This window comes from Indicator indicator, chromosome 10 (genome assembly GCF_027791375.1).
Source record: "Indicator indicator isolate 239-I01 chromosome 10, UM_Iind_1.1, whole genome shotgun sequence".
Taxonomy (NCBI): domain Eukaryota; kingdom Metazoa; phylum Chordata; class Aves; order Piciformes; family Indicatoridae; genus Indicator; species Indicator indicator.
This window is the reverse complement of record NC_072019.1, coordinates 34,037,496-34,064,558: the sequence shown is the minus strand read 5'-3', so window position 1 is coordinate 34,064,558 and position 27,063 is coordinate 34,037,496. Positions and strand designations below refer to the sequence as shown.

Below are 27,063 nucleotides of genomic sequence, written 5' to 3'. Positions count from 1 at the left end.
CTTAAATACCTTGGTGGGGTGATTTTTCTTTTTTTTCTGTTTTACTAAGGTAAAAATGCTATCAAATAGAAACCAGAAAAGAATAATCATGCCTGGAAGCCAAATGGATTGGCTGTTTTTCTTTGTAGATGTTATTTCATTAAATTAAAGCTGGCTAAATGCTCCCTGGAGAAACCCTTATTGAAATTGAATATTAAAATATTTTCTCTCCATAATGCAGAGTTTTTTTTTCTTCAAGGAGGAAAAAAAAACCCTAATAATCCACGTTCCACATCTAATACAGCTTTAAAGTTGGCAAAATGGACAGTTGCTCTTTACATAACTTCTTCCTTCCCAGAGTTAGCAGTATTGGGTGGTTTCTTAGGTGAGGCCTGATGTGCAGTCTTGTAACTTACTTGTGAAGTTTGTGTGATGTTTGCTAACACAAAGACCCCTGTCCCCTACCTGCATGACTAGTAAGAGGAAGCAGTGGGCTACTGCAGTCTAGTGACTTCCAACATTTCTGGTGTACTCCTTTAGGGGGTTGGGAGAGAGTCTATGGAAGTGTCTGAGATCAGCAAGAAAATAGGTGATGGGTTTTAGAGACACTGATGGTAGAATCACAAAATTGTCAGGGTTGGAAGGGACCTCAAGGATCATCCATACCAACCCCCCTACCATGCCCAGGGACACCTCACACTACATCAGGCTGCTCACAGCCACATCCAGCCTGGCTGCAAAAACCTCCAGGGATGAGGCTTCCACCACCTCCCTGGGCAACCTGTGCCAGTGTCTCACCACCCTCACTTCTTCCTAACATCCAATCTGAATCTAACCATTTCTAGTGTTATTCCATCCCCCCCAGTCCTATCACTCCCTGACACCTTCAAAAGTCCCTCCCCAGCTTTCTTGTAGCCCCCTTCAGATACTGGAAGGCCACAAGAAGGTCTCCTTAGAACCTTCTCTTCTCCAGACTGAAAGCCCCAACTGATGAGGAAAGCTTTAAGTTTCTTACATAAAATGCTTTGCTTCCTAAAGGAGAATCCCACAGAGGTCAAGAAATCTTCACAAGAGGAGTTCAAGGAGGTTTGAGTTTTCTCTTGGAATAAATTTGGGATGACAAGTCAACATTAGCGTATTTCTTTGGAGGTTTTTCTCGACAGGCAAACACTCCCAGTCAGGTAAGAACCTATGAGCAGTCTCACAACAGTTATTCACTGACTGAGCTGTTAGGTGCAGCCTTCAAATAGTGGTCCTCTGCCCTTACCTTGAGTACAAGTCCTGCCTGTTTTCTGGAGGAGAACTAGCTGCTGCTTTGCTTCGGTAGAAAGAATTTTGGGGTTTTATGCTAGCTGATATGCAGGCTGCAGAATGAATTAAGGTGTACTGTTTCTATTCTTTACACTGAATGCTGTACAGTTTTCTTCACAGATGCTGTAATATCGTCCCTGTGTTTTCTTTAGCTGCTTTTGAGAAGGCTGGAGAAGTTTTTGCCTGCCCTGTGTTCTCTGTCCTGGTTTGTAACACAGTGTGGCGCTGGTGTTCAAGTAACAGCGTTAGAGAATCAGGGAGTTGTCAGGGCTGGAAGGGACCTCAAGGATCATCCAGTTCCAACCCCCCTGCCAGGGGAAGGGACACCTCACACTACAGCAGGTTGCTCACAGCCACATCCAACCTGGCTGCAAAAACCTCCAGGGATGAGGCTTCTACCACCTCCCTGGGCAACCTCTTCCAGTGTCTCACCACCCTCATGGGGAACAATTTCATTGTAACATCCAATCTGAATCTACCTATTTCTAGTTTTGCTCCATTCCCCCCAGTCCTGTCACTCCCTGACACCCTCAAAATTCCCTCCCCAGCTTTCTTGTAGCCCCCTTCAGATACTGGAAGGACACAAGAAGGTCTCCTTGGAGCCTTCTCTTCTCCAGAATGAACAACCCCAACTCTCTCAGTCTGTCTCCGTAGCAGAGGAGCTCCAGCCCTCTGCTCGTCCTCAGCACCTCCAGATCTTTCTTGTAACAGGGGCTCCAGAACTGGACACAGAGCTCCAGGTGGGGTCTCACCAGAGTGGAGAAGAGGGGAGGAGAATCACCTTCCTGGCCCTGCTGGCCACACTTCTCTTGATACAGCCCAAGCTCTCTTTGGCTTTCTGGGATGCAAGTGCACACTGCTGGCTCCTGTTGAGCTTCTCACCGACTTGCTTTCATCTGTCAGTGAGAGATTGAGATGAGATGCATCAAGGATGTCCAAACCAGGAAGCGTTCCTAGATGAAGCAATCAAAAAAACTTTGAAGCTTTGTGAGTAATTGGATCTTTAATGTAAAGCCAGCTTATACAGGCAGACATGAAATGGGTGATTACTTCTGTTTGTGCTTAGGCTTTTATTTGGAGAGTCACCACCTGTTTTCCTCGTGTGTAGATTGTGCTGGTGCTGCGTGGCTTAAACAACTCAAGATGAATGGCAATCCTTGAGAAAAGCTGCATTCTTCTGCATTTCTGTGTCATTTTAGACCTTTAGTTAAGGCTGAAATCAAGTCTCCAAGCAAATAGAAAGAGGGTTAAGAGGGATATCTGTTAGTAATTCTGAGAACTTCTTTGCTTACATCAGTCTGATCCCAGCTTCTCTAAGGAGGGGTGTGTGTGTGAATGGGAAGCTGTTGTGTTGAATTACCTGAGGGAGTGGCAGAGCAGAATAGGCACAGGAGAAGTGCTCCAGAGCACACATGGTACCACCTGTTTTACCTCATATGGGATGTAACTGAACCCTGCATAGCTCCTCTTGGTCCTTGTCATGCTGTGCAGAAGGGATTTTACATATTGCAAGCCACAAAACTGAATCACATCTGTGACAGCCTTCTGGGACAAATGACACTGCACCAAGAGGGGACTCCAGCTTTGACTTTTGGGGAGCCTTTTGTCTTGCTGGACATTAAAGATGATTTGGCTTCAGTGGTGAAGTGGGATTTTGCAGGGCCATGTGAAGAAGTTGATTTGCCTCCTTGTAATTCTGTGGTTGATACAGGATGTGGGAAAGCTCTGGGCTGCAGCACTCGAGTGAGGAACATCCCTGCTTCCCAGAAGCACACAGCTCTTGAGTGTGTCACTCTCTGTCTCTGTTACTCCAAATTCAGGATCTGTGTATTAGTTTGGAGTTAAATTAATGAGATAGGAATTATAAAAACATAGTTATTCTTATTTTCCCGAAAACCCCGCCCCCAAATTATGTACAAAACTGTTAACAATTATTTACAGATTCCATTTGGTCGCGAATTCTTGCAATTTTTTAATGCAATTTGGAGAGTTCAGAGTCTGGGAAAGGCCAAGCCACAACTAGCTTCACTCCATTTACAAAGAAAGAGGCCGACCAGTAACCCTTAGGGCGATACGAGCAGGCCGGGTTTACCCACGAAAAATCGGCGTAGGAAGTTGGAGACGGTCCCTAGGTTGCTCTCTCTGCTGACAGGCTCCAGAAAGTGCCGGTTTGTAATGCGGTTCTGTGGAGGGCGAGGCTCACGGCTTTACAGGATCGGTCCCGGGAGAAGCGAAACGGCAGGCAGGTCCCAGACAGGCAGACTCACGGCAGGATCGCTCCCGAGCAGGATCGGTCCCAGGCCGGCGGTGGCCCGCAGGTCTCATGGTTGGCAGGTCCCAGGCTGGGCCGGTCCGGGGAGAAGTGAGCAAGAGCGGCGAGCGATGAGCGCCCAAAATGTCGGAGCCGAGATGAGCAGCCCCGACACACGGGTGAGCAGTGTGAAACTGAGAGCCCCCACTGCTCCCTGCGCACCCTTTTATACATTACTCGACAATCTGTCCAGCCCAAAATGTGAAATATCCTCCTTACCACATTTCCAAATCCCAGCGGGCTTCTCCCCACACCGATAAACACCTGTGGGGCCTCCCCCCGGCGGGGACCATGAACTGTCCCCAGAGCAGGGCACAGGGGAAGGCCATTGCACAGCTTTTGTCTTCCCCCAGTCAAACCTCTGCTGATAGATAGGCAAGGCGGGGGGGGTTTGGAGCACTGCCCTTCGACAATCTGTTACACAGCTAGTGTGGGACAGCTCACATTTCCAGCTGGACTTTGAACCTCTGTAGTGATTGAATTTTACCTACGAAGTGTGAAATGAATTATTTAAAAATAAATAAAAATCAGTTAATGCTTTCCCCCTCCTATTTAATTAGCAACTATGAGAAGGTCCTGCTGGTTTAAGTCTGCTTCTTGATATCATTGTGTAGTGATTTATGTTTTGGTTTTTTTGCCTGCCTGCCTTTATCAGGTATCCTGGGGTGCGTTCAGAGGAGTGTGTCCAGCAGATCCGGGGAGGTTCTCCTCCCCCTCTACTCTGCCCTGCTGAGACCTCACCTGGAATACTGCATCCAGTTCTGGGCTCCCCAGTTCAAGAGGGACAGGGATCTGCTGGAGAGAGTCCAAGGGAGGGCTAGAAGGGTGATGAAGGGACTGGAGCACTGCCTGGTGAGGAGAGAGACAGCTCTGGGGCTTAGTCTGGAGAGAAGCCTAATAGGGGATCTGATCAATGCCTATAAATATCTGAAGGCTGGGAGTCAAGAGGGAGGGAACAGCCTCTGCTCACTTGTGCCCTGTTTGTGCCCTGTGATAGGACAAGGGCCAATGGTTATAAACTGCAGCACAAGAAGTTCCACCTCAGCATGACCCTCCACTGTGAGGGTCCCAGAGCACTGGAAGAGGCTGCCCAGGGAGGTTGTGGAGTCTCCTTCTCTGGAGACTTTCAAGCCCTGTCTGGATGTGTTCCTGTATGACCTGTGCTGGATTCTCTGGTCCTGCTCTGGCAGGGGGTTGGACTCAATGATCTCCAGGGGTCCCTTCCAACCCCTAACACCCTGTGAGCCTGTGATCACAGTTACCTAGGCCTCTTGTGGCTATGCCTTACTGTCTTTTCCCCTGTGTGACTGCCATTGTATTTGGCCATTTTGCACCTCTGACAATCTGTTTTCTTTCCCTCTTCTCTATTTGTCTTTTCAGACACAGGGTGACTCCAGTTGCACATCTGAAGTGCTGTGCCACGGTTGTGTGTTGGTTTGTTTTCTGTGTCTCCCTTAAGTAGTGCTAAAGCTCTTTTTTTGTTCACATTGGTTCTGAGCATGGAGTTGATATTTTGAGAGGACTATCTAAAACAGTGCCAGGGTGGTTTGCCTCCTAAACAAGAGATTCTGAACACCAACTTAACGATTGCTCCTCATGCTGTTGTGCTATTAGGGTTATTACTAATTTTTTTTTTCATTACTTTTCATGTATTGGTGGTGAATTTCACCTGGAGACTTACTATGTGTTCTCTGTTGTGAAATCTCTCTTCAGTCTTCTTTCTTTTAAACCACTTTGAATAAGATGGTGACACAGCAGTTCTGATGCTTATCTCCAGATTAATTAACAGCACAGATCATTGGTGAAGGTAGGGGATGAGTCTTGTAGCCACCTGCCACTGTTACAAAAACTGCTCATGACTACTTCCTATCACTCTTCTACTCTCTCACTTGTTGGGGTATCCTGTTAAGAACCTTTGAGAAGATGTAAAAGGAAAAAAAAAAAAAAGGAGTTAAAGGTAACTGCTGCTCTTAGGATCCTCACCCCAAGCCAGTAAAAAAAAAAAACCAAAAGGGAACAACAACAAACCCAGGATAGACACAGAGAAAGTGTGATACAGTCAGATTTTATTTGTTCTTATCTACTATTCCACTCTCCAGGTAACCATCTCTGACAAGTCCTAAAGTTTGAGATTATTACTCACTTCAGACTGGCAGCCACCAAATGTTTAGAGGCTACAAGTCAGCTGATGACTACCATTGTGCCTCAGTATGAGGTAGTAGCTTCACTTTCCTGCTTTGAAACCAGGAAGACCAGCAAAAAATTATGGTCAGCTATACTAGAATGTCACAACCTGAGCTTTGTCTGTTCAGTGATGCAAACCAGGCTAAGACCTAGTGAAATAAAGCTGTCATACTGATTTGGATGTAAGGTTTTAGTGCTACCAAGGCACTTTGTCCTGCCAGGAATTATTGACTTGAAGAATCTGACTTGCATGTGAGATATTTTCAGGATGTAATTGTACCTTACAGACCCTTTAGAGGCCCTTAGCTCCTTTCTCATGTGGAAAAAATGAGTCTGTTCTTTGGTGGGAGCCTTGGACCTTGCTGCAGAGCTCTGCCCAGCAGTGGTGACACTTAACACAGACCTTCTAATGTAGCTGCAGGGCAAGCCATCAGCAACTCAGTATTTCTGATGGGTGGCTTGCACTAATTTTAACTCCCTGGCCAACTGAAGCCTGTTTACTAAGCAGCAGAGAGGGATGGTGGGGTTGGTTTGGTTGGTTGGGTGGCTTTTCCCTGATGGACAGGCACTGCCTATCTGATAAGCAGCTTCCTGGAAAAGCAGAGCTTGCTGAGGAAGCTTGGAGGTGGAACCATGCTTGGGAGGTCAGGCTGTTCCTAATGTTATACATAGGATTGCTCTGTGAGGATGCTGGTGGGCAGCATGTCTGTGTCATGGGGAAAGGAGCAGGCTCTGAGGATGCCTTTACTGTCAGGTGTAAAACAGGAGGCTGAGTGGACTATGGAGCTCTAGAGGTGGTTAAATATTTAGATACTGACTTTACTTTGTTTGTTTGTTTGTTTGTTTTGCTGTCACTGAAAAAGGAATGGTTTAAATTCTAGCCAGGTTGGTATGCTTGGAACTAGCTTTTATATTTATGTTTGTTTCTGCTCCTGTTTCTCATGTTTTAGTTTTTATGAACCAGAAAAGTTCTGGGGTGGTATTTTCAATCAGTATCAGGTAGATTGGCACACTTTGAAATGAAAGGATGTCCTGTGAAGTTCCCTGGAGATGAGTGTTTATCTGCTCTGGTTTATAGCAACCAGGTATTCCTGGCTAGGGGGACCAGCTATGCATGTGTCTTCCTGCTGACGTCCTTAGGGAACTTTCCACTACATTTACCAAAGTCCAGAATGGGATTTGTGTGTCTGTGGCAGTTGGTCAAATCTAAAAGTCTGCTGAAGTCCATGGGCTTATGCAAAGGGCAAAATAACCCAGGTGCATTAAAAGAGGAGCAAAGCAATCATGATCTGAAAAAAGGTGTGTTGAAGAACTCTTCTTAGCTTTATTCTGCTTTGAACAGTAAATTTGACTTCCAAGTCATTACAGCTGTTAAATGACCTTTTTCCCCAGCTTTGCCATCCTCATTCGCAGAGCTGCAAAAAGAAAACAGAGCAGGCTGTTGCATTTTCAGGCTACCTAATTCTGATGCAAAAACCTCCATCTTGAGAAAAATGAGAAAGGCACATACCTCCAGTGGTTAATCCAGCAGAATAAGCATTGGTTTAGTTGTTAGAGAGAGAAATCAGTAGAAGGCATTAGTTGTGTAACTATGCAGTAAGTAAGTACATGAAGAAATTACTTTTGTTTATCAGGGTTTGAAAATCAGCACAGCTCTGCTCCAAGGGTTTGGTTTTCATTACCTGCACTAAGGTCCTGCAGACAGATGGTGTTGTCCTTGACTAGATACTGACAGGTTAAAAGGATGCATGAATAACTAAACAAAGTCTTTGTTTCAACCCCTTTGTTGGGAGCTGTAACTGTTTGGAAGCCTTGTGCTTTTGTCTTAATATTGACAGAAGACTTTTCCTCTCTTCCTGGTGAGTCAGAGTCATGTTCCTGATTTAAGCCTGACAGTGACTTGATATTTGTATAAACATCAGCAGGGCTATTGTCTGTAACTCAGTACAATGTGGGTAAGCTTGAAAGTGACAGTACAGGGCAGATGAAGAAATGGTAAGGTTATTTTTAGAATGGAATAGAATGCTGCTGTTTGATATGTAAGAGCTTCCCCCTACCATGTAGTTGATCTGAGAATGCAGTGGGAATAGTCTCCAGCCCTCTGACCTGGTAGTTTGAAGAGTCACCCAAAATAGCATGTCCCATTCCTTTGTCCTGCATGTGTCCCTGTACTGAGACAGGGGGGTCAAAGCAGCTGTTTGCTTGATTTATGCTTGATGTCAGCAAGTTGTCTGACCTGAGTTATGTTTTGAATGCTGAAGTTCTTGCAAATGGCAGAAGCATGTGAGTGTGCCTTTGTGTCACAGAGCTTAGCTCTTGCAGAGATTCTGTCTACTGTTTGCAGATGAAGGAATTCTGAAGGGTTCAAGTCCTGGTTGTGGCTGGAGAGAACAATCATTCTGAAGCTTTGCTTATAGGCAGTAGTCTGATTTTTGGCTTGCTCTGTGTGGTACAGAAACAGCTGGCATTAGAAATCCATCTCTGGTAAAAAGGATTTCTGTTTGCCAATTTCTCCAGTCCAGACAGAGCTAAGTCTCCATTGTGGCTGCACAAGGGAAAATTCAGCTTATCTAGACTAGTACTTGTCAAATGCCTTGCACCTTCCTGTCCCATGAGAGCCTGTCCCACACTGTCACTAGATTTTGCTGCCTATTCAGCTTCAGTTTTTCCTTTCCTTGCTCATCCCACTGTGTCTAGCCTTTCTTCCCCCCAAGGGCTTTTAATTGCCCTGTTGAGCATTCAATCTTCAAAACATTTGCACACTGATTCCCTTGACTGAAATTTACAGAAGAAAATAAGCTCTAATGATGCAACCCTCTGGTGTTCCAATGATGGCATTGTCATCCTTCTCCCTAGATGGTTTTTCTCAGGTCACATACTTTGATATATTGGTCCCCCACCAAGCTCATGGGGAGAGGAAAATTGTGTCTGTATGGGGGAAAAAAGTTATGTCCTACACTTCTGTCTGTTCAGGGGCATGCTGAAAGTTCCTAATTTAATCTGATATTTCTCTATATAATTGGCAGATAGAACAGTTCCTCTCTCTGCCTTCTAGTTGTCCTTTACAATCACTAATTAGTATTTCTTTTGGGGGGGGGTGTATTTTTTGCTCCGAAGGTTCAGTTTTTTCCCAAAACAAGATTGTTACATAAGGTGCTGTCCCTAGTGGTCTATCCTGTGCTTCCTTGCTTTCCATTCTCCTTCAAAGAGTCCTCACTGCCTCTGTGAGGGGCAATTGCAGCATTTAAACATTAAACATTTAATTTCAGGGAAGATTTTTTTCCCCCTCCCCCCCTGTTGTAATGTTTGTTTAGTAATGAGTCATGAGATACCAAAAAATAGAGTCCCCACTTTCTCTGGTGGTGTTTAGGGTGAACCTGGTAGGGCTGCTAGGTCATCAGTGCCTGCTTTGGAAACAATTTCTTTCCCTAAGAAAAAGCTCCATGTAATACATTGTTCTAGATTGAAGAGGCTTTCCTGGTTTTGTTTCCCTTTTAGAAGTCACAGTAGGATTACAGGACTGCTTGGGAAAAACTGAGTCACTTCCTGGCTTTTTTTTTCTGCTGATGAAAATATCCCAGGGAGTGGCAATAAATAGGTGGAGAGGTAAAGGCAAATGTGGCTTAGTTCCAAGTTTTGCTGGGCCCTTAAGAGCTTTGGAGGCAGTGCTGACTGTTGGGGTGTGGTTTTTGAGGCAGATGCCAATCTGCCTTTAATTTAATTGGTGGCATTTTTTCCCCCTAATTATCTATTGTCTCCTTGGTAGAATATTTTTAAGTAGATGAGTAAGACCAAATACAGATTAGCAGAACAGATCCTCAGATGTCTTTGCTACACTTACACTCGTTCCTCTTCCCTGACAGTCAGCGTTTGCTTGCCGCTAACCTCGTAAGAGGAGAACCCAGATGGTCGGGAGAATGTCTATGAGCGGCAGGGAGAAAATGAAGACATTTCAGATTCTTCTTTCACGAGACAAAAGTAAGCAAAGATTGTTACAGATACCCAGTTTATGTCCCATGGCCTGGGTATGACCCACCTGAATGGTGCTGCTAGCTCATAGCTCCTTCTTGGAAACCTCTCTCCCAGGAGCTGTTCAGAAGCACCCACCTGGTGGGCTATAGGAGGAGTTAATGATTTCTATAGCAAGCAGCTGGTGGGTAGGTGGGTGAGTGCTGCTTTTCCATTATGTCCCTAGCCACATGTGATAGGAGAATGAAGGGACTGGCCCCAAACTGTAATGGGCTGGAGCAGCTGCTCAAGTGGCTTACCTTGCCACTGCCAGCCACATCTGCATTAAGTTGCTGGCACAAGAGTTGCTGGCAGGAGCCTTTGCTCTTGGAGGACACAAGGAAGTGTGCAGGTGGCAGGATTGGTGTGTGAGAGAAACAAAGGTCCTCTCAAGTGATATGAAAGTGCAGTGGTCTCATTAGTCAGAAAGGCTGGGCAGCACTGCTGGAACATTGCAGGCTGCAGTGTGCATGACTGCATGAGATGGACTCTCCTATAGACTGCGCATTACGTACTGAGCAGCTCTTCCCACTCGGAGCACAGGGATGCAAAAATAGAATCACAGAATTATTAGGGTTGGAAGAGACCTCAAGGATCATCTAGCTCCACCCTCCTGCCTTGGGCAGGCACACCTCACACTACAGCAGGTTGCTCACAGCCACATCCAGCCTGGCCTTAAAAACCTCCAGGAATGAGGCTTCCACCACCTCCCTGGGCAACCTGTGCCAGTGTCTCACCAGCCTCATGGGGAAGAACTTCTTCCTAACATCCAATCTGAATCTACCCATTTCTAGTTTTGCTGCATTCCCCCCAGTCCTGTCACTACCTGACATCCTAAACAGTCCCTCCCCAGCTTTCTTGTAGGCTCCCTTCAGATACTGGAAGGCCACAAGAAGGTTCTCTTTGGAACCTTCTCTTCTCCAGACTGAACAACCCCAACTCTCTCAGTCTGTCTCCACAGGAGAAGAGCTCCAACCCTCTGATCATCCTTGTTGCCCTTCCCTGGACACCTTCCAGCACCTCCAGATCCTTCTTGTAATAGGGACTCCAGAACTGGATGCAGTACTCTAGATGGGGTCTCAGCAGAGCAGAGTGAGCTGGTTATAGTGTCTGGTGACCAACCTCTACCCTGGCTTTACCAGTATTGCAGAGCTGGGCTGCCAGAGCAGCTTTGGACAGGGCCCAAATCGCAAAATATTAGTCTGGAAGAGGAGCAATGTGGGATTGGGATCCCAGTCTTACTGTAATTCAAGGACAGTGTTCTTTCCTTGAAGTGGAATGTGGCTGCTGTCTGAAATCTGCTGCTCTGCAAATACACTGTAATGCATACAGTTAGATATAAGTGCAACATAATCCCAAAGAGCAGCTTTCTGTGTTTCTGGATGATCTTACTATTGTTCTTTCAACCTTTTTGTTATAAAACTTGAACAAATAGACACCTTGAGTGTTACTGGAATATAAAAAAAAAATGTTTAAAATAACAGTGGTCTATCTGGAATAACCACATGTAGTGACGAAAACTCTTTCAAAGTCTTTAAAGGCTTTCAAATTCTTCAAGGGCTTAAAAAATGCCTAACTCAGGTAAATAAGAAAGTGTTAAAACTTGCATAAACATTGTCAAGGCAAGATTGGCAGTGCTGATTCCAGGAAACTGCCAAGTAAAGCTGGGTGTTAAAAAGTCTTTCTGATTTTAAGGACCAGTTTGGATTATCTAGGAAGTAGTTAAAATGTAGCCAGGCACAAAAACCTTCCAGCGAGGAGACAGTGTTAAGCAGCAATGCTTTTAGTTACCTGGTAGAAATAAACCCCAATTCTGCTAACTGAGAACTGCTTTTAGTCTCTGAGGGTTACAGAAACGGCTTTTCTGAGACCTGTTTATTCTCCAGATTTTGCTGTGCATTGGTAAAGACGAAATAATCCAAGGGGACCAAAATGTAGATTGGGATTTGGTAACAAAGGAGAGGGCAAGGAAGTGATTAGTAATTGCATATTAGTGCATCAAACAGTCTAGACAGTATAAAGTGAAGCAGCTGCTAGCAGGTAAGAGTAGTACCAGTTTGCTACATGAGCAAGCAGCAGTGGCATGATTTTCCTTTTGTGTTACCTGTTAGTGAGGGGTCTTCAGTACCATCTCCAGACAGCTGTTGGTGGAGCGGAGCAGGGTGTGTGGGCGAGCTCAAGCGCTCCTCTTGTTCTCGCAGAGAGATGGAGTTTTTGTGGGGTACTTTGCTCAGGCTTGTGCCCAGACTGCTCACGAGGTTTGTCTGTGGGACTTCTGTGGATTTCCTGCTTGGTGGCTGATAAACCTGGCTGTAGTGGCCTATGGGGTGATAAGCTGGCTTCTCAGATTTGCTGTCGTCTTCGTCGTCGTCGTCATCAATGATAACTAATTCTGCACGGATAACCCCATCGTAGCGTGATAGTTTTTGGTCTCCTTCTGGGTTGTCATCATCATCTTCATCAACGCGCTGATAACCCATGAAAATCATTGTCACTGGTTCAGAGTCATCCACGTAACATGGTGTAGCCTGGACAACGCTGTACTGAGCATCTTCCTTATCTTGAGGTGCAGGGGGTGTTTCGTTCACACGGGCTGGACTGAAGGCCCTTGTCTCGTTATGTCTTTCCCTTGTGTTCTGGTAAGGTTTTACTTCCGCAAGTGCAGCTTTTCTTTCTTCCCTAGGGATCATCCTGTTTTCAGGATTAGTGTGCACTTGGTTCTCTGAATGGGGAAGGACCGGAGAGGGAGATTTTGGCTGTATTACCTTGGGAAGGTCAAGGCCATTCTCTTTCTGTTGCTGCAGAAAGGGCTCCGTTTTGGAAGATAATTCTGTCTGATGGTTGCTAAATCCATTGAGCTCTCTTCTGTGAGCGTCTTCCAGCTTTGGTCCAGGGACTAATTTGTCTTTGTGAGGAGTAACTGGCCTGCAAAATTTGTTTGCAAAGACAGGCTCATGGTACTCAGTGGGAGACTGGGAGTTCTTCTCCGTGGCCTGCCGCAGCAGGTCTTCCACCTCGACAGGAGCAAGCTCACCCATCTCATTTTGTGTTGTGCTGCCGTTTGAGGACACTGCATAGACTGACTTCCTGCCATCGTCGTAGACTTTAATTCCTGTCTCTTTAAACTCCTTTGAGGGGAGAGGTATTGTTGACAACACTGTGTTTTCTCCTGTCTTCATGTCTTTTTCAACTTTAATTTCCATGGCAAACAATGCTGTTAAAAGAAACGAGTGCTTAAAATGGTGAAGCAGTGTTGGGGAGAAACACAGAAGAGTTCTGACAGTGTTCTGAGCGTTGGAGAATGACTGGCAGAAGGGATTATCAAATGCATGAAATGATCACATACATGACCAACACATTGGATTCTAGTTTTGAATGCTACCTTCCAGTCTGTCAACTTGAAGTGGGGAAAAAAAAGATAAATGAAAGTTTTCATTTGCATCTAACAAGCTGTCAGGGAGCCGTTTTTCATTATGTGGTTGAGAGTCAGATTTAACCTTGGCCTCTGGTGGGCTGGGCACTAGAAACTGAAAGAGATCAGTGTGCTATGAGACTGAAGAGTCTTGAGCACCCAGAGGGGTTAGGAGGCTTTGTAGTATGTGAGTGTGGTGGGTTGAAATTACCCCCAGAATAAAATTGCCAGACCAGCTCAGTGGGAAATAACTAGGTTACAGCTGGCTTCCTAGGAGGTGTGTGGATAGAAGACATGAAATGTATGGCAAGAAGGGAGGAACTACTTCAGGTTATGCCCAGTAGAGGAATGTAGGGAGGAAGGGACAATGTTGAAAGTACTCTATCCTTCATCTCATCTTACACCAGTCTTCACTTACCCTTCATCACACCTTACACCAGTGTCCCACCTCTCAGTTTTGACTACCTCACTGATAACACAACTTCAATAAGAACAGCATTGTCCTATAGCTGCAATGCTTGGCATTCTCTTTAAAGTCTATTAGATTCAGTTTATAGGTTGCCCAGGGAAGTGGTTGGGGCTCCATCCCTGGAGATATTGAAGGTGAGGCTGGACAGGGCTCTGGGCAAGCTGATCTAGTTGGGGATGTCCCTGCTGACTGCAGAGGGGGTTGGACTGGATGAGTTTTGGAGGTCTCTTCCAACCCAGACCATTCTCTGGTTCTATGAAGCCTTTGTGCAGATTGGCACCCTTTGGAGTTCTTGATAAGCAGTACCTTTTCTCCTTTCTTCCTCCTCGGTGGCAGCATGTGCTGCATTTCTCAGTGCAGAAGGCCTGAAATTCTTGGGCAGGTCAGGTATGTTGGCATATATGTAGTCTGCTGCTTCTGAGTAAAGGAGATCCACAAAGCATTTAGTATGTTTTCACTGACCTCTACAAGAATATTTTAAAAAATACATATTTTCTGATTAAACATACCTTTTTCAACTCCTGCTTTTTCAGTCTTCACAGACTAGGAAAGAGAGCCATTGACAATGAATGCAATTAGTCAGTTTTAAGGTGTTAACTAGAGACTGCTTTGTTTTAACTAAGAGCTTTAACTTTTTCTGTGTGCAGCTTCATAACGAGAAAGGGCTAAAAGTGGAACCTGCTTCAGTGTGAGCATAGCAAGGGAAAAAGCAATTATTTTTTTTTTTCCTGGTCTCTTTTGTCAGTATGACTCCAAATCACACAGGAAAGGACAACTCATCCCTGTTAATCAGTGACACAGCCTGGTCACTGTGGCCCAGACTGGTTGGCTTCAAAGACTTCTTAAAGGTTCTGCTTGGCTCTCTGGTTGTGTTAATCTCACTGCAGATCTTGAGAGAGAGGGACAATGTCTTTAAGAACAACTGGTGAACCAAACTTTGATTTAATTGCCCTTTTTTTTTTTTTTTTGGAGTCAGTTTAAGAAGATTTTTCAATTACAAAAATGGCACAGACTGACAACTGATAATATTAAGTCATATTTCATTATAACCACCCTCAGGCACTTGGGGAAAGCATGATGCACCTGAGTTGAGCAGGTCACCTGAAGGACTGAACCTGCTGCAGCTGCCTCTCTCCCCTGTACCTGCTGCAGCTGCCTCTCTCCTCTGTACCTGCTGCAGCTGCCTCTCTCCTCTGTACCTGCTGCAGCTGCCTCTCTCCTCTGTACCTGCTGCAGCTGCCTCTCTCCTCTGTACCTGCTGCAGCTGCCTCTCTCCCCTGTACCTGCTGCAGCTGCCTCTCTCCCCTGTACCTGCTGCAGCTGCCTCTCTCCCCTGTACCTGCTGCAGCTGCCTCTCTCCCCTGTACCTGCTGCAGCTGCCTCTCTCCCCTGTACCTGCTGCAGCTGCCTCTCTCCCCTGTACCTGCTGCAGCTGCCTCTCTCCCCTGTACCTGCTGCAGCTGCCTCTCTCCCTGTACCTGCTGCAGCTGCCTCTCTCCCCTGTACCTGCTGCAGCTGCCTCTCTCCCCTGTACCTGCTGCAGCTGCCTCTCTCCCCTGTACCTGCTGCAGCTGCCTCTCTCCCCTGTACCTGCTGCAGCTGCCTCTCTCCCCTGTACCTGCTGCAGCTGCCTCTCTCCCCTGTACCTGCTGCAGCTGCCTCTCTCCCCTGTACCTGCTGCAGCTGCCTCTCTCCCCTGTACCTGCTGCAGCTGCCTCTCTCCCCTGTACCTGCTGCAGCTGCCTCTCTCCCCTGTACCTGCTGCAGCTGCCTCTCTCCCCTGTACCTGCTGCAGCTGCCTCTCTCCCTGTACCTGCTGCAGCTGCCTCTCTCCCCTGTACCTGCTGCAGCTGCCTCTCTCCCCTGTACCTGCTGCAGCTGCCTCTCTCCCCTGTACCTGCTGCAGCTGCCTCTCTCCCTGTACCTGCTGCAGCTGCCTCTCTCCCCTGTACCTGCTGCAGCTGCCTCTCTCCCCTGTACCTGCTGCAGCTGCCTCTCTCCCCTGTACCTGCTGCAGCTGCCTCTCTCCCCTGTACCTGCTGCAGCTGCCTCTCTCCCCTGTACCTGCTGCAGCTGCCTCTCTCCCCTGTACCTGCTGCAGCTGCCTCTCTCCCCTGTACCTGCTGCAGCTGCCTCTCTCCCCTGTACCTGCTGCAGCTGCCTCTCTCCCCTGTACCTGCTGCAGCTGCCTCTCTCCCCTGTACCTGCTGCAGCTGCCTCTCTCCTCCGTACCTGCTGCAGCTGCCTCTCTCCCCTGTACCTGCTGCAGCTGCCTCTCTCCCCTGTACCTGCTGCAGCTGCCTCTCTCCCCTGTACCTGCTGCAGCTGCCTCTCTCCCCTGTACCTGCTGCAGCTGCCTCTCTCCCCTGTACCTGCTGCAGCTGCCTCTCTCCCCTGTACCTGCTGCAGCTGCCTCTCTCCCTGTACCTGCTGCAGCTGCCTCTCTCCCCTGTACCTGCTGCAGCTGCCTCTCTCCCCTGTACCTGCTGCAGCTGCCTCTCTCCCCTGTACCTGCTGCAGCTGCCTCTCTCCCCTGTACCTGCTGCAGCTGCCTCTCTCCCCTGTACCTGCTGCAGCTGCCTCTCTCCCCTGTACCTGCTGCAGCTGCCTCTCTCCCCTGTACCTGCTGCAGCTGCCTCTCTCCCTGTACCTGCTGCAGCTGCCTCTCTCCCCTGTACCTGCTGCAGCTGCCTCTCTCCCCTGTACCTGCTGCAGCTGCCTCTCTCCCCTGTACCTGCTGCAGCTGCCTCTCTCCCCGTACCTGCTGCAGCTGCCTCTCTCCCCGTACCTGCTGCAGCTGCCTCTCTCCCCTGTACCTGCTGCAGCTGCCTCTCTCCCCTGTACCTGCTGCAGCTGCCTCTCTCCCCTGTACCTGCTGCAGCTGCCTCTCTCCCCTGTACCTGCTGCAGCTGCCTCTCTCCCTGTACCTGCTGCAGCTGCCTCTCTCCCCTGTACCTGCTGCAGCTGCCTCTCTCCCCTGTACCTGCTGCAGCTGCCTCTCTCCCCTGTACCTGCTGCAGCTGCCTCTCTCCCCTGTACCTGCTGCAGCTGCCTCTCTCCCCTGTACCTGCTGCAGCTGCCTCTCTCCTCCGTACCTGCTGCAGCTGCCTCTCTCCTCCGTACCTGCTGCAGCTGCCTCTCTCCTCTGTACCTGCTGCAGCTGCCTCTCTCCTCTGTACCTGCTGCAGCTGCCTCTCTCCTCTGTACCTGCTGCAGCTGCCTCTCTCCTCCGTACCTGCTGCAGCTGCCTCTCTCCCCTGTACCTGCTGCAGCTGCCTCTCTCCTCTGTACCTGCTGCAGCTGCCTCTCTCCTCTGTACCTGCTGCAGCTGCCTCTCTCCTCTGTACCTGCTGCAGCTGCCTCTCTCCTCTGTACCTGCTGCAGCTGCCTCTGGCTGAAGTGCTGGTGCTGATTGTTGGCAGTGGCAGTTCTGGGTTTGGTTTTTTTTTTTGAGCTGTGCTGTAGATGACTAATGATAGGAATTGCTCCCCCACCTCTATAAATCAGCAAGTGGATACAATTGAGGACTTGAACAGCAAAACATTTTGACCTCTCTTGTACCTGAAGTCCTGACACTTTAGACAAAAGCTTATGACCACTTACAGGATCCAGGTAGTTCCCCTTTCCCTGGTTGTTATGATGAGGGAGTAATGAATTCTACTTCAGGAGTAATTTGGTGCTAACCTTTATTATGTCTTCAGTTGTTTTCTCAACAGACTTCAGTTTCTTTAAAATTGCTTCTTCCTTAGTTGAAACTTCCATTTCCTCTTTTTCCAAAGCCTCAATTTCCTTCTCCAGTCTGCAATCACAATTCTCTTTTGATTTAATACCATGCAGAGGACAGTATTGCAAATTCAGTACATTGTGAATATGGGCATTTGTAGGGTTGGTTGTACTTACTGTGACGAATTTTGCTGTAATGAGATCAACTTTGCATTCCTCAGGAAATACTGTGAAGTAGTATTATCAGCTTTTATATTAAAAATAAATAAATAATTGCCTGCCATAGATTCCTTCAGAGGAAACCAGTGGCTGAAATCAACTTATTTTTCAGGACGGTACAGATAAGGAATATAGTCCCCCCCATGGCATTTCCTCAACTCCAGGCAAATTTTCCCTTTTATATTGTCTAACGGAATCACAGAATGTTAGAGGTTGGAAGGGACTTCCAGACATCACTGAGTCCAACCCCCCTGCCAGAGCAGCATCACCCAGGGTAGCCTGCACAGGAATGCATCCAGGCAGGTTTTGAATGTCTCCAGAGAAGGAGACCTCTCTGGGCAGCCTGTTCCAGGCCTCTGTTACCCTCACTGTAAAGAAGTTTCTTCTCATGTTGAGGAGAAATCTTCTGTGTTCAAGCTTGTTCCTGTTGTTCCTTGTCTTATTACTGCACACCACTGAAAAGAGCCTGGCCCTCTCCACTGGACACCCACCTCTCAGATACTTATACACACTGATGAGATCTCCTCTCAGTCTTCTCCAGACTAAACAGCCCCAGGGCTCTCAGTCTCTCTTCACAGGGGAGATGCTCAAGTCCCTTAAGCATCCTCATGGATCTCTGTTGGACTCTCTCCAGCAGGTCTCTGTCTCTCTTCAACTGGGGAGCCCCAAACTGGACACAGTATTGCAGGTATGGTCTCAGCAGGGCAGAGTAGAGAGGTAGAAGAACCTTCCTAGCCCTGCTGGCCACACTTTCCTTGCTGCACCCCAGGATCCCATTGGCTCTCTTGGCCACCAGAGCACATTGTTGTTCCATGCAGAACTTGCTGTCTACCAGCACTCCAAGGTCTTTCTCTGTGGGGCTGCTTTCCAGCAGGGCAGCCTCTAACCTGTCCTGGTGCCTGCTGTCACTCCTCCTCAGGTGCAGGACCATCAGGTTTTAATAGCAACTGCCTTTTACACTTGTAATTAGGGGAGGTTTCCAACACCAGGAAACAATCTTTAAGGAGGATCCTTAATTGTACCACTAACCAGTGAAAGTTTTGTTTTACAAAGTCTCCAAGCCTCCCTCTTCTGAATGCCAAATATAGAAACTTCAGATATTCTGTAAGACAGGAGGACATTCAGCATTTGACTTATCCCTGTCAAATTCGTGTACTGCAAACCAGAACTATCTTGCCACTTGAGACTTGGCTGATGGGCTGTTCTCTTTGAAAGCCTTTACTGCTTTGCTGAAGGGAGGTTGAAGCTCAGCAGTCAGAATTTCTTTTGGGCTATTGACTTCGGTTCTAAACTTGTACTCCCTTCCTGCCCCCTGTTTAAAAATGTGTTAAATCTATATTATATGGTTTCTTGCATGTTAAACCTGAATACAATTTTTAAGGGATCTTTTTCTGAATTAGAGTTTGTATTTTCTTGGGGCTATACTTGCTCAAACATTTCTAGAAATTCAGAAAGAGGTCTAGGAAGAACATATCAGTATGTATGTGAGAGAGGAAGAAAGCTATGGCCAGATAAAGCACACTCCTGAGGTAAAGTATCTCAGTCAAATTCTCTGGTAACTAAGGTAGTGAATTAAGCACATGCTCCATATCTGTTTTATTTTTCTTGCTTTCTTGCTTTCTTCCTTTCTTCCTTTCCTCCTTTCTTCCTTCTTTCCCCCCCTTTCTTTCTATTCAACAGTGTTCCTTTCTACATAAGTACATTTGTTACACGTTAGACAGAAATTCTTATCAGCCTTCATTTTCCATGAAGGTCTAGAATCAAATCACAGGTTATTAGTAGTTGGAAGGGACCCCTAGAGACCTTTGAGTCCAACCCCCCTGCCAGAGCAGGACCATAAAATCCAGCACAGGTCACACAGGAACACATCCAGACAGGGCTTGAAAGTCTCCAGAGAAGGAGACTCCACAACCTCTCTGGGCAGCCTGTTCCAGTGCTCTGGGACTCTTACAGAAAGAAGTTCTTTCTCATGTTGAGGTGGAAGCTCCTGTGCTGTAGTTTACATCCATTGCCCCTTGTCTTATCAAAGAGCACAAGTGAGCAGAGGCTGTCCCTGTCCCTTCCTTCCTGACCCCCAGCCCTTAGATATTGATAGACATTGATTAGATCCTCTCTCAGTCTTCTCCAGGCTAAACATCCCCAGGTCACTCAGCCTTTCCTCATAAGGCAATGCTCCAGTCCCTTCAGCATCCCAGTAGACAAACCTATGAAAATCCCCATGCTAAAAAATGAAAATTTTATGAGGGGGATGAATATTCTTGTAGGGCTATAAAAGGAAGTAATGCAGTGACCCTCTGTATTCCTCCACTTCTTGCAGATTAGTATTTAATATATTAAAATGGTGCTTTTTTACATAAGACTTGATTGCAATATTATCATAAAGCACTAATTAATCATGGAAAGCTCACAGAAGGATCATTAACCACAGAATCACAGGATTAACCAGGTTGGAAAAGGTCTTCAAGATCATCAAGTCCAGTCTATCACCTAACACCATCTAATCAACTAAACCATGGCACTAAATGCCTCATCCAGTCTTATTTTAAACACTTCCAGGGACTCTACCACCTCCCCAGGCAGCCCATTCCAAATCATTAACTTTCACTCTGGGTTTATGTGGTGGATTGAGACTACACCCCCCACCCCTCAGCAACTAATTTGTAGAAATTACCTCCAAAATAAAATTGCCAGACCAGTTCAGTTCGGGATGGAAGCAAGTGAAGCTCTATTTACAAGCAAACTACAATCTAGAAATATGAAATGCAATGAATATGTACAAAATAGACAATAGATGTGCAATATAGAGATATTTACAACTTATAAACAACACAGAAACTCCTCAGACCCCCTGGACAGCTCCAGGGGGACTGTTCACCTCCTCCCCCACTCCCTTCCTCCTTTCTGTTACCTCACACAGCAGTCAAAACAGAGATTCCCCTGGCAAGGCCGCAGGAGAGAGAAGAAAGTTGCAAGTAGAAGCAATAGAAGAAGAAAAGAAAAATAACTGTTTATGCCTCTTCTCTATATTCCTCATTAGCAATCCAATGAATTATATAGACCTTAGCATAATTTTTCTTTTTGTATCCAACAGTAATTTGTTTTACTTTCAGTCTTTGCAGTCAGGATCTAGGCTGAAGTTCCCCTTCAAACTGTAACAGTTTATTTCAGTCTAGGCTCTGAATACACCTAAAACATAGGTGGAAGAAGAAGAGGGAAAAGCCTGGAAATGCATTTCTAAAAAAGCAATGGGATGGGAAGGGAGAAAGTGAAAACACAACCCCAAAAATATCAAAGATGCTAAATCTCCTATAGCTATCTGGGAGATCAAGAAAGGTATTATTTTAGTTTGTATATGCTCTCACATCCATACCCACACCCACTTGATGGGGTAATTAAGAGAACTGATTCAGTGGTCAGTGAGGCTAAGGAAAAATTCTCATACCCACATAATGGGAATTGCACCTGAACCTTGGGTATTGCTTTTGCACTCCTATTTGCACACAGACAAGGACTTTATGGTTCATTTTCAGAGGGTGTTGTGAGTGTGCACACAGGAATTTGTTGAAAGGAAACTTTAAAAGGTGCAATCTGTATAGTTCAAGGAACTCAAAGTCCTTTTGATTTCATACAGTTGAAAAGTTAGGCCAGGGTCTTCCCTGTGTGTTTAAGTTCTAGATCAATGACAGTTGGTATTTGGCTTGACAGGGGTTAGCAGCTACACTGGCAATGAGAAGAAACTCTCTCGATGGTGCTGCTGTGTTCTGTGGAGAAATGGAAATGTGGCACAGCTACGGTGTCCAAACAATCCTCTGAATGCTCATTAGTTGAGAGTGGAGAATAACTAGTGTGAAGGTACTGGTGAAAGAAGAAACCTTAGAAAATGACGTACTAGATTGGAGGTTTCTCTGCCAAAGCAGCAGTTAAGAATTCTATTGAGTGTACCTGACTGTTGCCAGCCACCAGCTGATCTGGCTTGGCTTGGCACCACTGCCAAGATTGGAAAGCAGATAGGAGGACACCACCCTGGAGAATACCAGACTGGGAAGAAAAGGCAGTTCAGCAAGCCCTCACATGTTTTGAGGTGACTCAAACACTTCAGCAGCTCTGGAGCCCTTCTAGCCTTAGCCTGCCTTCATATATCACATTACCGAAGGCTTAATCGATTGTTTGTAATGTGAAGCTGTTTGTGCATTTTCAAGTATGTCGTTTAGCAACTAATTCCACCAAGAATGAGTTCTGTTAGCTGAAGATTAAACAAAAAGGGGACTTCTAATTCTTCATTCAGCTTGCAGGCAGCTCAAGGATATGCTCACTTAGCTCATTGTAGTTTCTAAGATGTGAAGAGGGTGACCAGGACTGATAGCGATGTTTCTGTCCCTAACCAGAGCTTTCAGCTATTTGTTTGCAGGGTGGTCCAGGCCAGTTGTTAGTCACTGGTTTGTTGTTGGTACAAAGAGTGGAGCTTTCCCTTTTATCAAAAAATGCTCAAATCTGAACTTACTAGCAGACACACACTGGCTCTGTTTGACACCAGGGTAAAGAATGTTTCAAGACAGAGGTCCCATTTAGGAGGGTGATGGAAAGCCCCCATGCTGCTACTGTAAATAATCTGCCTACAGCTGTGATTGTCTTCTCAGCAGAAAGAAACAAAGGTCAATCTAAGAGTGTTCAAGAAATCTTTAAAGTGACTCAGATCTTTTTCCCTTTTTTTTTTTTAACTGAAGATGAAACCCACCCAGAACAGCCATCAGAGTGGACAGAAACCCTCTGCATAAACGGGATCACAGGATGTTAGGAGTTGGAAGGGACCTCTGAGGATCATTGAGTCCAATGACCCCTGCCAGAGCAGGACCATAGAATCCAGCACAGGTCACACAGGAACACATCCAGATGGGTCTTGAAAGTCTCCAGAGAAGGAGACTCCACAACCTCTCTGGGCAGCCTCTTCCAGGCTCTGTGACCCTGACAGTGAAGTTGTTCCTCCTCATGCTGAGGTGGAACCTCCTGTGCTGTAGTTTATATCCATTGCCCCTTGTCCTATCACAGGGTACAGTGAGCAGAGGCTGTTCCTTCCTCCCTCTTGACCCCCAGCCCTCAGATATTTATAAACATTGATTAGATCCCGTCTCAGTCTTCTCCTCTCCAGACTGCACAGCCCCAGGGCTCTCAGCCTCTCCTCACCAGGCAGTGCTCCAGTCCCTTCAGCATCCTTGTAGCCCTCTGTTGGGCTCTCTCCAGCAGATCCCTGTCCCTCCTGAACTGGGGAGCCCAGAACTGGACACAATATTCCAGGTGAGGTCTCACTAGGCCAGAGTAGAGTCAGGCTTAATAATCAAATGCCCAAGAGAAAGAATTCTGCTCAGCATCTCAATAACATGTCTTACTGCTACTGTGTGACATGGTCAGTTTAGCTATCTTTGATTTGCAGGGCAAAGACAAAGGTATGACCTCACCCAGCTTTTGTTAGCTTGGGTAGTGTCTGTGGTATAGCTGAAGCACAGTGCAAGTACTGGAGGTGCATGGTTTGTATTTTCTAGTGGACTTGGTTCAACTGAACTCTGTATTGCTTGATTTTCTGTATGGCTGCTGGCTGGTTTGAGACTAGGCTGGGTGTGTCTAAGCCAAGTATGATACCTGGAAGGTAGTGTGGGTGTTTTTCCAGAGATCTTTGTTAGCTAACGAGGAGTTGAAGGAAGTGTAATTCATAGCAAAAACGCGTGATTGAAATAAACCTGCTTACTAGGAGAGCCTGAGGGAGCTGGGGCTCTTTAGCTTGGAGAGGAGGAGACTGAGGGCTGACCTCCTTCATGTTTGTAAAGATGTGCAGGGTGAGAGCCTAGAGGCTGGAGCCAGACTCTGCTGGGTGATGCCCAATGACAGTACAAGGGGCAATGGTGGAAGCTGAGGCATAGGAAGTTCCACATGAACACATGGAAGAATTTTTTGACTGTGAGGATGACAGAACACTGGAACAGGCTGCCCAGGGACGTTGTGGAGTCTCCTGTAGAGAGATTAAAACCCTGCCTGGATGTGTTCCTGTGTGATCTGCTCTAGGGGATCCTGCTCTGGCAGGGGGATTGAACTGGATGAGCTTTCAAGGTCCCTTCCAGCCCCTAACATTCTGTGAAATTCCTAGTTCAGAGGGAAGATCTCATACAGCTCTAGGTATGCTTTTCTACCTCCACTCTCCATCTGGGAAATACAACGTCCTTGTCTGTCTCCTCTGTGTCACTGTGAAGATAAAACTGCTGAAGACTCGATGTGTAGATTGTTTAGTTATGAGAGCAATTAAGTATAGGAGCAATGAAAACAGTTCTTTGGATAGCAAGGCCTTGCAAACCTGTAAACTGCCTCTCCAACTTTAACAATGGTGAATGAAGTCCTCCTCATTCACAGTGGCTCAGGAAGCTTGTTAGCATTTCTTTACTGATTTCCCTTTCTAGGATGTATTACACTTGTGAAGTTGTTACTATGAGTGGAGGCAGTGTGCCATTTGGTGTTATGCTTTTTTGTCAGCTAATCCTTTCAGTTTATGCTAATGAAATTTGCAGTGGAATGAATCAGACACATAAATCTGAAGTATTTCACATGTATGTTAAGCAGGAGGGATCATTTCAAGGAGGAAGCAATTAGGAGCTTCCCAGAAGGTCACAGGCAGGAAAAGTTAGCTGATGACACTGGTATCAACAACAAAAGGCTGTGGAAATAAGTAGTTCACCATGCAAAAGAATCAATTGCCATGAAAAATGAGTATATATATAAAGAAAAGATGTTCACAGGTTTTGCTAAGCACTTGTAGTAAGTAAATGTCCTCTTAGATCCTTGGAAAAATAATGTTCTTAAAAACAGCAACTACAATCAAACATTTATTGCAGTTTTTTGTTTTCCACTGAAGTGCCTACAGCTGCAGGCAAATTTCTTTCTTTTTATTTTCATCAGCATCTAAAATGCTGACTTATGGTCAGAATATCTGCCATCTAGATATATAAACATCACTTGTGCTTGCAGTTAACAAACTGTAGCTATGCAGGAAAAGAATTACAGAATCACAGAACTAACCAGGTTGGAAAAGACCTTTGAGATCATCAAGTCCAACCTATCACCCAGCACCATCTAATCCACTAACCCATGGCACTAAGTGCCTCATCCAGTCTTCCTTTAAACACTTCCAGGGATGGTGACTCCACCACCTCCTAGAAGTCATAGCTAATAGAAGTCATACCTAATAAGCAGGCATATAAATAGAAACTAAACCAAGGTAAAAACTACCCCCCCAAACCACAGACTAAACTGCAAAGCAGCACAAGAAAACAAACAAACAAAAATAATTCTACAAATGTTTGGGGTGGGTTTGATACATGAGGAATTGGCTGGATGGTTACATCCAGAGGGTGGTGCTCAATGGCTTGAAGTGCAGCTGGCAACACAGTGGTGTCCCTCAGAGGTCTGTGCTGGGACCTGTGCTGGTTAATATTTTTATCAATTACATAGACAGTGAGAACGAGTGCACCATGAGCTGTGTGCAGATGACACCAAGCTGAGTGGTGCTGTTGATACACCAGAGGGACAGGAGGGCATCCAGAGGGACGTGGACAAGCTGGAGAGGTGGTGGTGGGTGAACCTCATGAGATTCAACAAGAGCAAGTGCAGGGTCCTGCATCTGGGCCAGAACAATCCTCACTATCAATACAGACTGGGGGACGAGGGGATAGAAAGCAGCCCTGAGGAAAAGGACTTGAGGGTGCTGATGGATGAGAAGCTGGACAGGAGCAGGCTGTGTGAGCTTGCAGCACTGAAGGCCAGTGGCAGCCTGGGCTGCATCAAATGCTGTGTTGTCAGCAGAGCCAGAGAGGTGATTCTGCCACTGTGCTCTGCTCTGGTGAGACCTCACCTGCAGTACTGTGTACAGGTCTGGAGCCCTCAATATAGGAAGGACATGGACCTGATGGAGAGGGTCCAGAGGAGGGCTGTGAAAATGATCAGGGGGTTGGAGCAGCTCTGCTATGAGGACAGGCTGAGGGAGCTGGGGGTGTTCAGCCTGGAGAAGAGAAAGGTCCAGGGACACCTAATAGCAGCCTGCTACAGGAAGGCTGTTTGGAGAGAGAGAGTCTGGAGAGAGACTGTTTGCAAAGGCCTGCCGTGACAGGACAAGGAGCAATGGCTTCAAACTAGAGCAGGGCAGATTTAGATTGGTTATCAGGAAGAAGATCTTCACTATGAGGGTGGTGGAACACTGGAACAGGTTGCCCAGGGAGGTGGTTGAGGCTCCTTCCCTGGAGATTCTCAAGGTAAGGCTCAACGAGGCCCTGGGCAGCCTGATCTAGTTGGGGATGTCCCTGCTGACTGCAGGGAGGTCGGACTGGATGACCTTTGGAGGTCCCTTCCAGCCTGGACCATTCTATGAAACTATAAATGTTAACCCAGACTCTGCTAAAATTCCAATGGGAAGCTAACAGCCACATTTCCGTAGCTAGGCTGGTAGAGGCTCAGGCAAACAGCAAGTGTAGGAGCTGAGGAATCTCTGCCTTGTTTGGTGTAGTGTGTGTGCTCTTGGTTGTGTGATGCAGTACTAAATGTGCTGTCTTCCCACACTGCCTCTGCATCTGGTCCTTGTGATTATGAAAAAAAAATGGATATGGGCTGTGATGTTACTCCAGGGCTGAGATGTTACTCCAGAATCCATGCTAAGATTTAATAAAGCAGTCAAGGACAAATGATGGGTTTGGCACTTTAATTTTCCTTCCTTAAAGCACAAATGCATTTAGAAATCTTCCACTGAATGCCTGTAAGCTTCTAATTCAGATACACTTCAAAATTTATAACCCCTTGTCAACTATTTGATCCACTCTAGAATTAAAGCAGTTGGGAGTATTCCTTTGCTATGCTAATTTACCTACAGGAATTAAAGGAGTTTTTAGTGTTTGAAGCTCCAGTTGGCTTACTGGTTTGCTGTTTGCAATAGCAACCAATTCTAGGCATGCTAAAAAAGTTTATATGGCTGTATTCAGAGAAGCTCACTCTGTGTGTTCAGTTTTGGTCTCTGAGTAAATAAAAATTAAGGTGCCCAGTCACCAGTGGTGTGCCCCAGGCTCCAGTACTGGGGCCTGTCCTCTTTAATATCTCTATCAATGGGTAAGGGCATTGAGGCATCCTCAGTAAGTTTGCAGATGACACCAAGCTGGGTGGCTGTGTTGATCTGGTAGAGGGCAGGGAGGCTTTGCAGCAGGACCTGGACAGCTCAGACCCATGGGCCAAGGCTCATTGTATGACATCTAACAAGGCCAAGTGCCAGGTCCTCCACGAGGGTCACCACAACCCCATGGTGAGCTACAGTCTTGGGGATGTGTGTTTGGAAAGCTGTGACTCAGAGAGGGACCTGGGGGCTCTGGTTAATAGTTGATTAAATATGAGCCAGCAATGCCCAGGTGGCCAAGAAAGCCAAGGGCA

The 27,063-nt window shown here is 46.5% G+C and overlaps 1 protein-coding gene across 1 annotated transcript in view; it reads right to left on the bottom strand.

Moving 5' to 3' along the window:
* Window positions 1-7,103: 7,103 nt before the first annotated feature.
* Window positions 7,104-27,063, bottom strand: part of PALMD (palmdelphin) — a 38,363-nt gene continuing 18,403 nt past the window's right edge. Inside the window, exons 4-8 of the mRNA XM_054384206.1 lie at window positions 17,359-17,473; window positions 14,184-14,217; window positions 13,981-14,091; window positions 11,898-13,007; window positions 7,104-7,200 (exon numbers count right to left, since the gene is read on the bottom strand). Of these exons, the coding sequence (XP_054240181.1) occupies window positions 7,157-7,200; window positions 11,898-13,007; window positions 13,981-14,091; window positions 14,184-14,217; window positions 17,359-17,473 (1,414 nt within the window). The 3' untranslated portion in view covers window positions 7,104-7,156. The remainder of the gene's footprint in view (window positions 7,201-11,897; window positions 13,008-13,980; window positions 14,092-14,183; window positions 14,218-17,358; window positions 17,474-27,063) is intronic.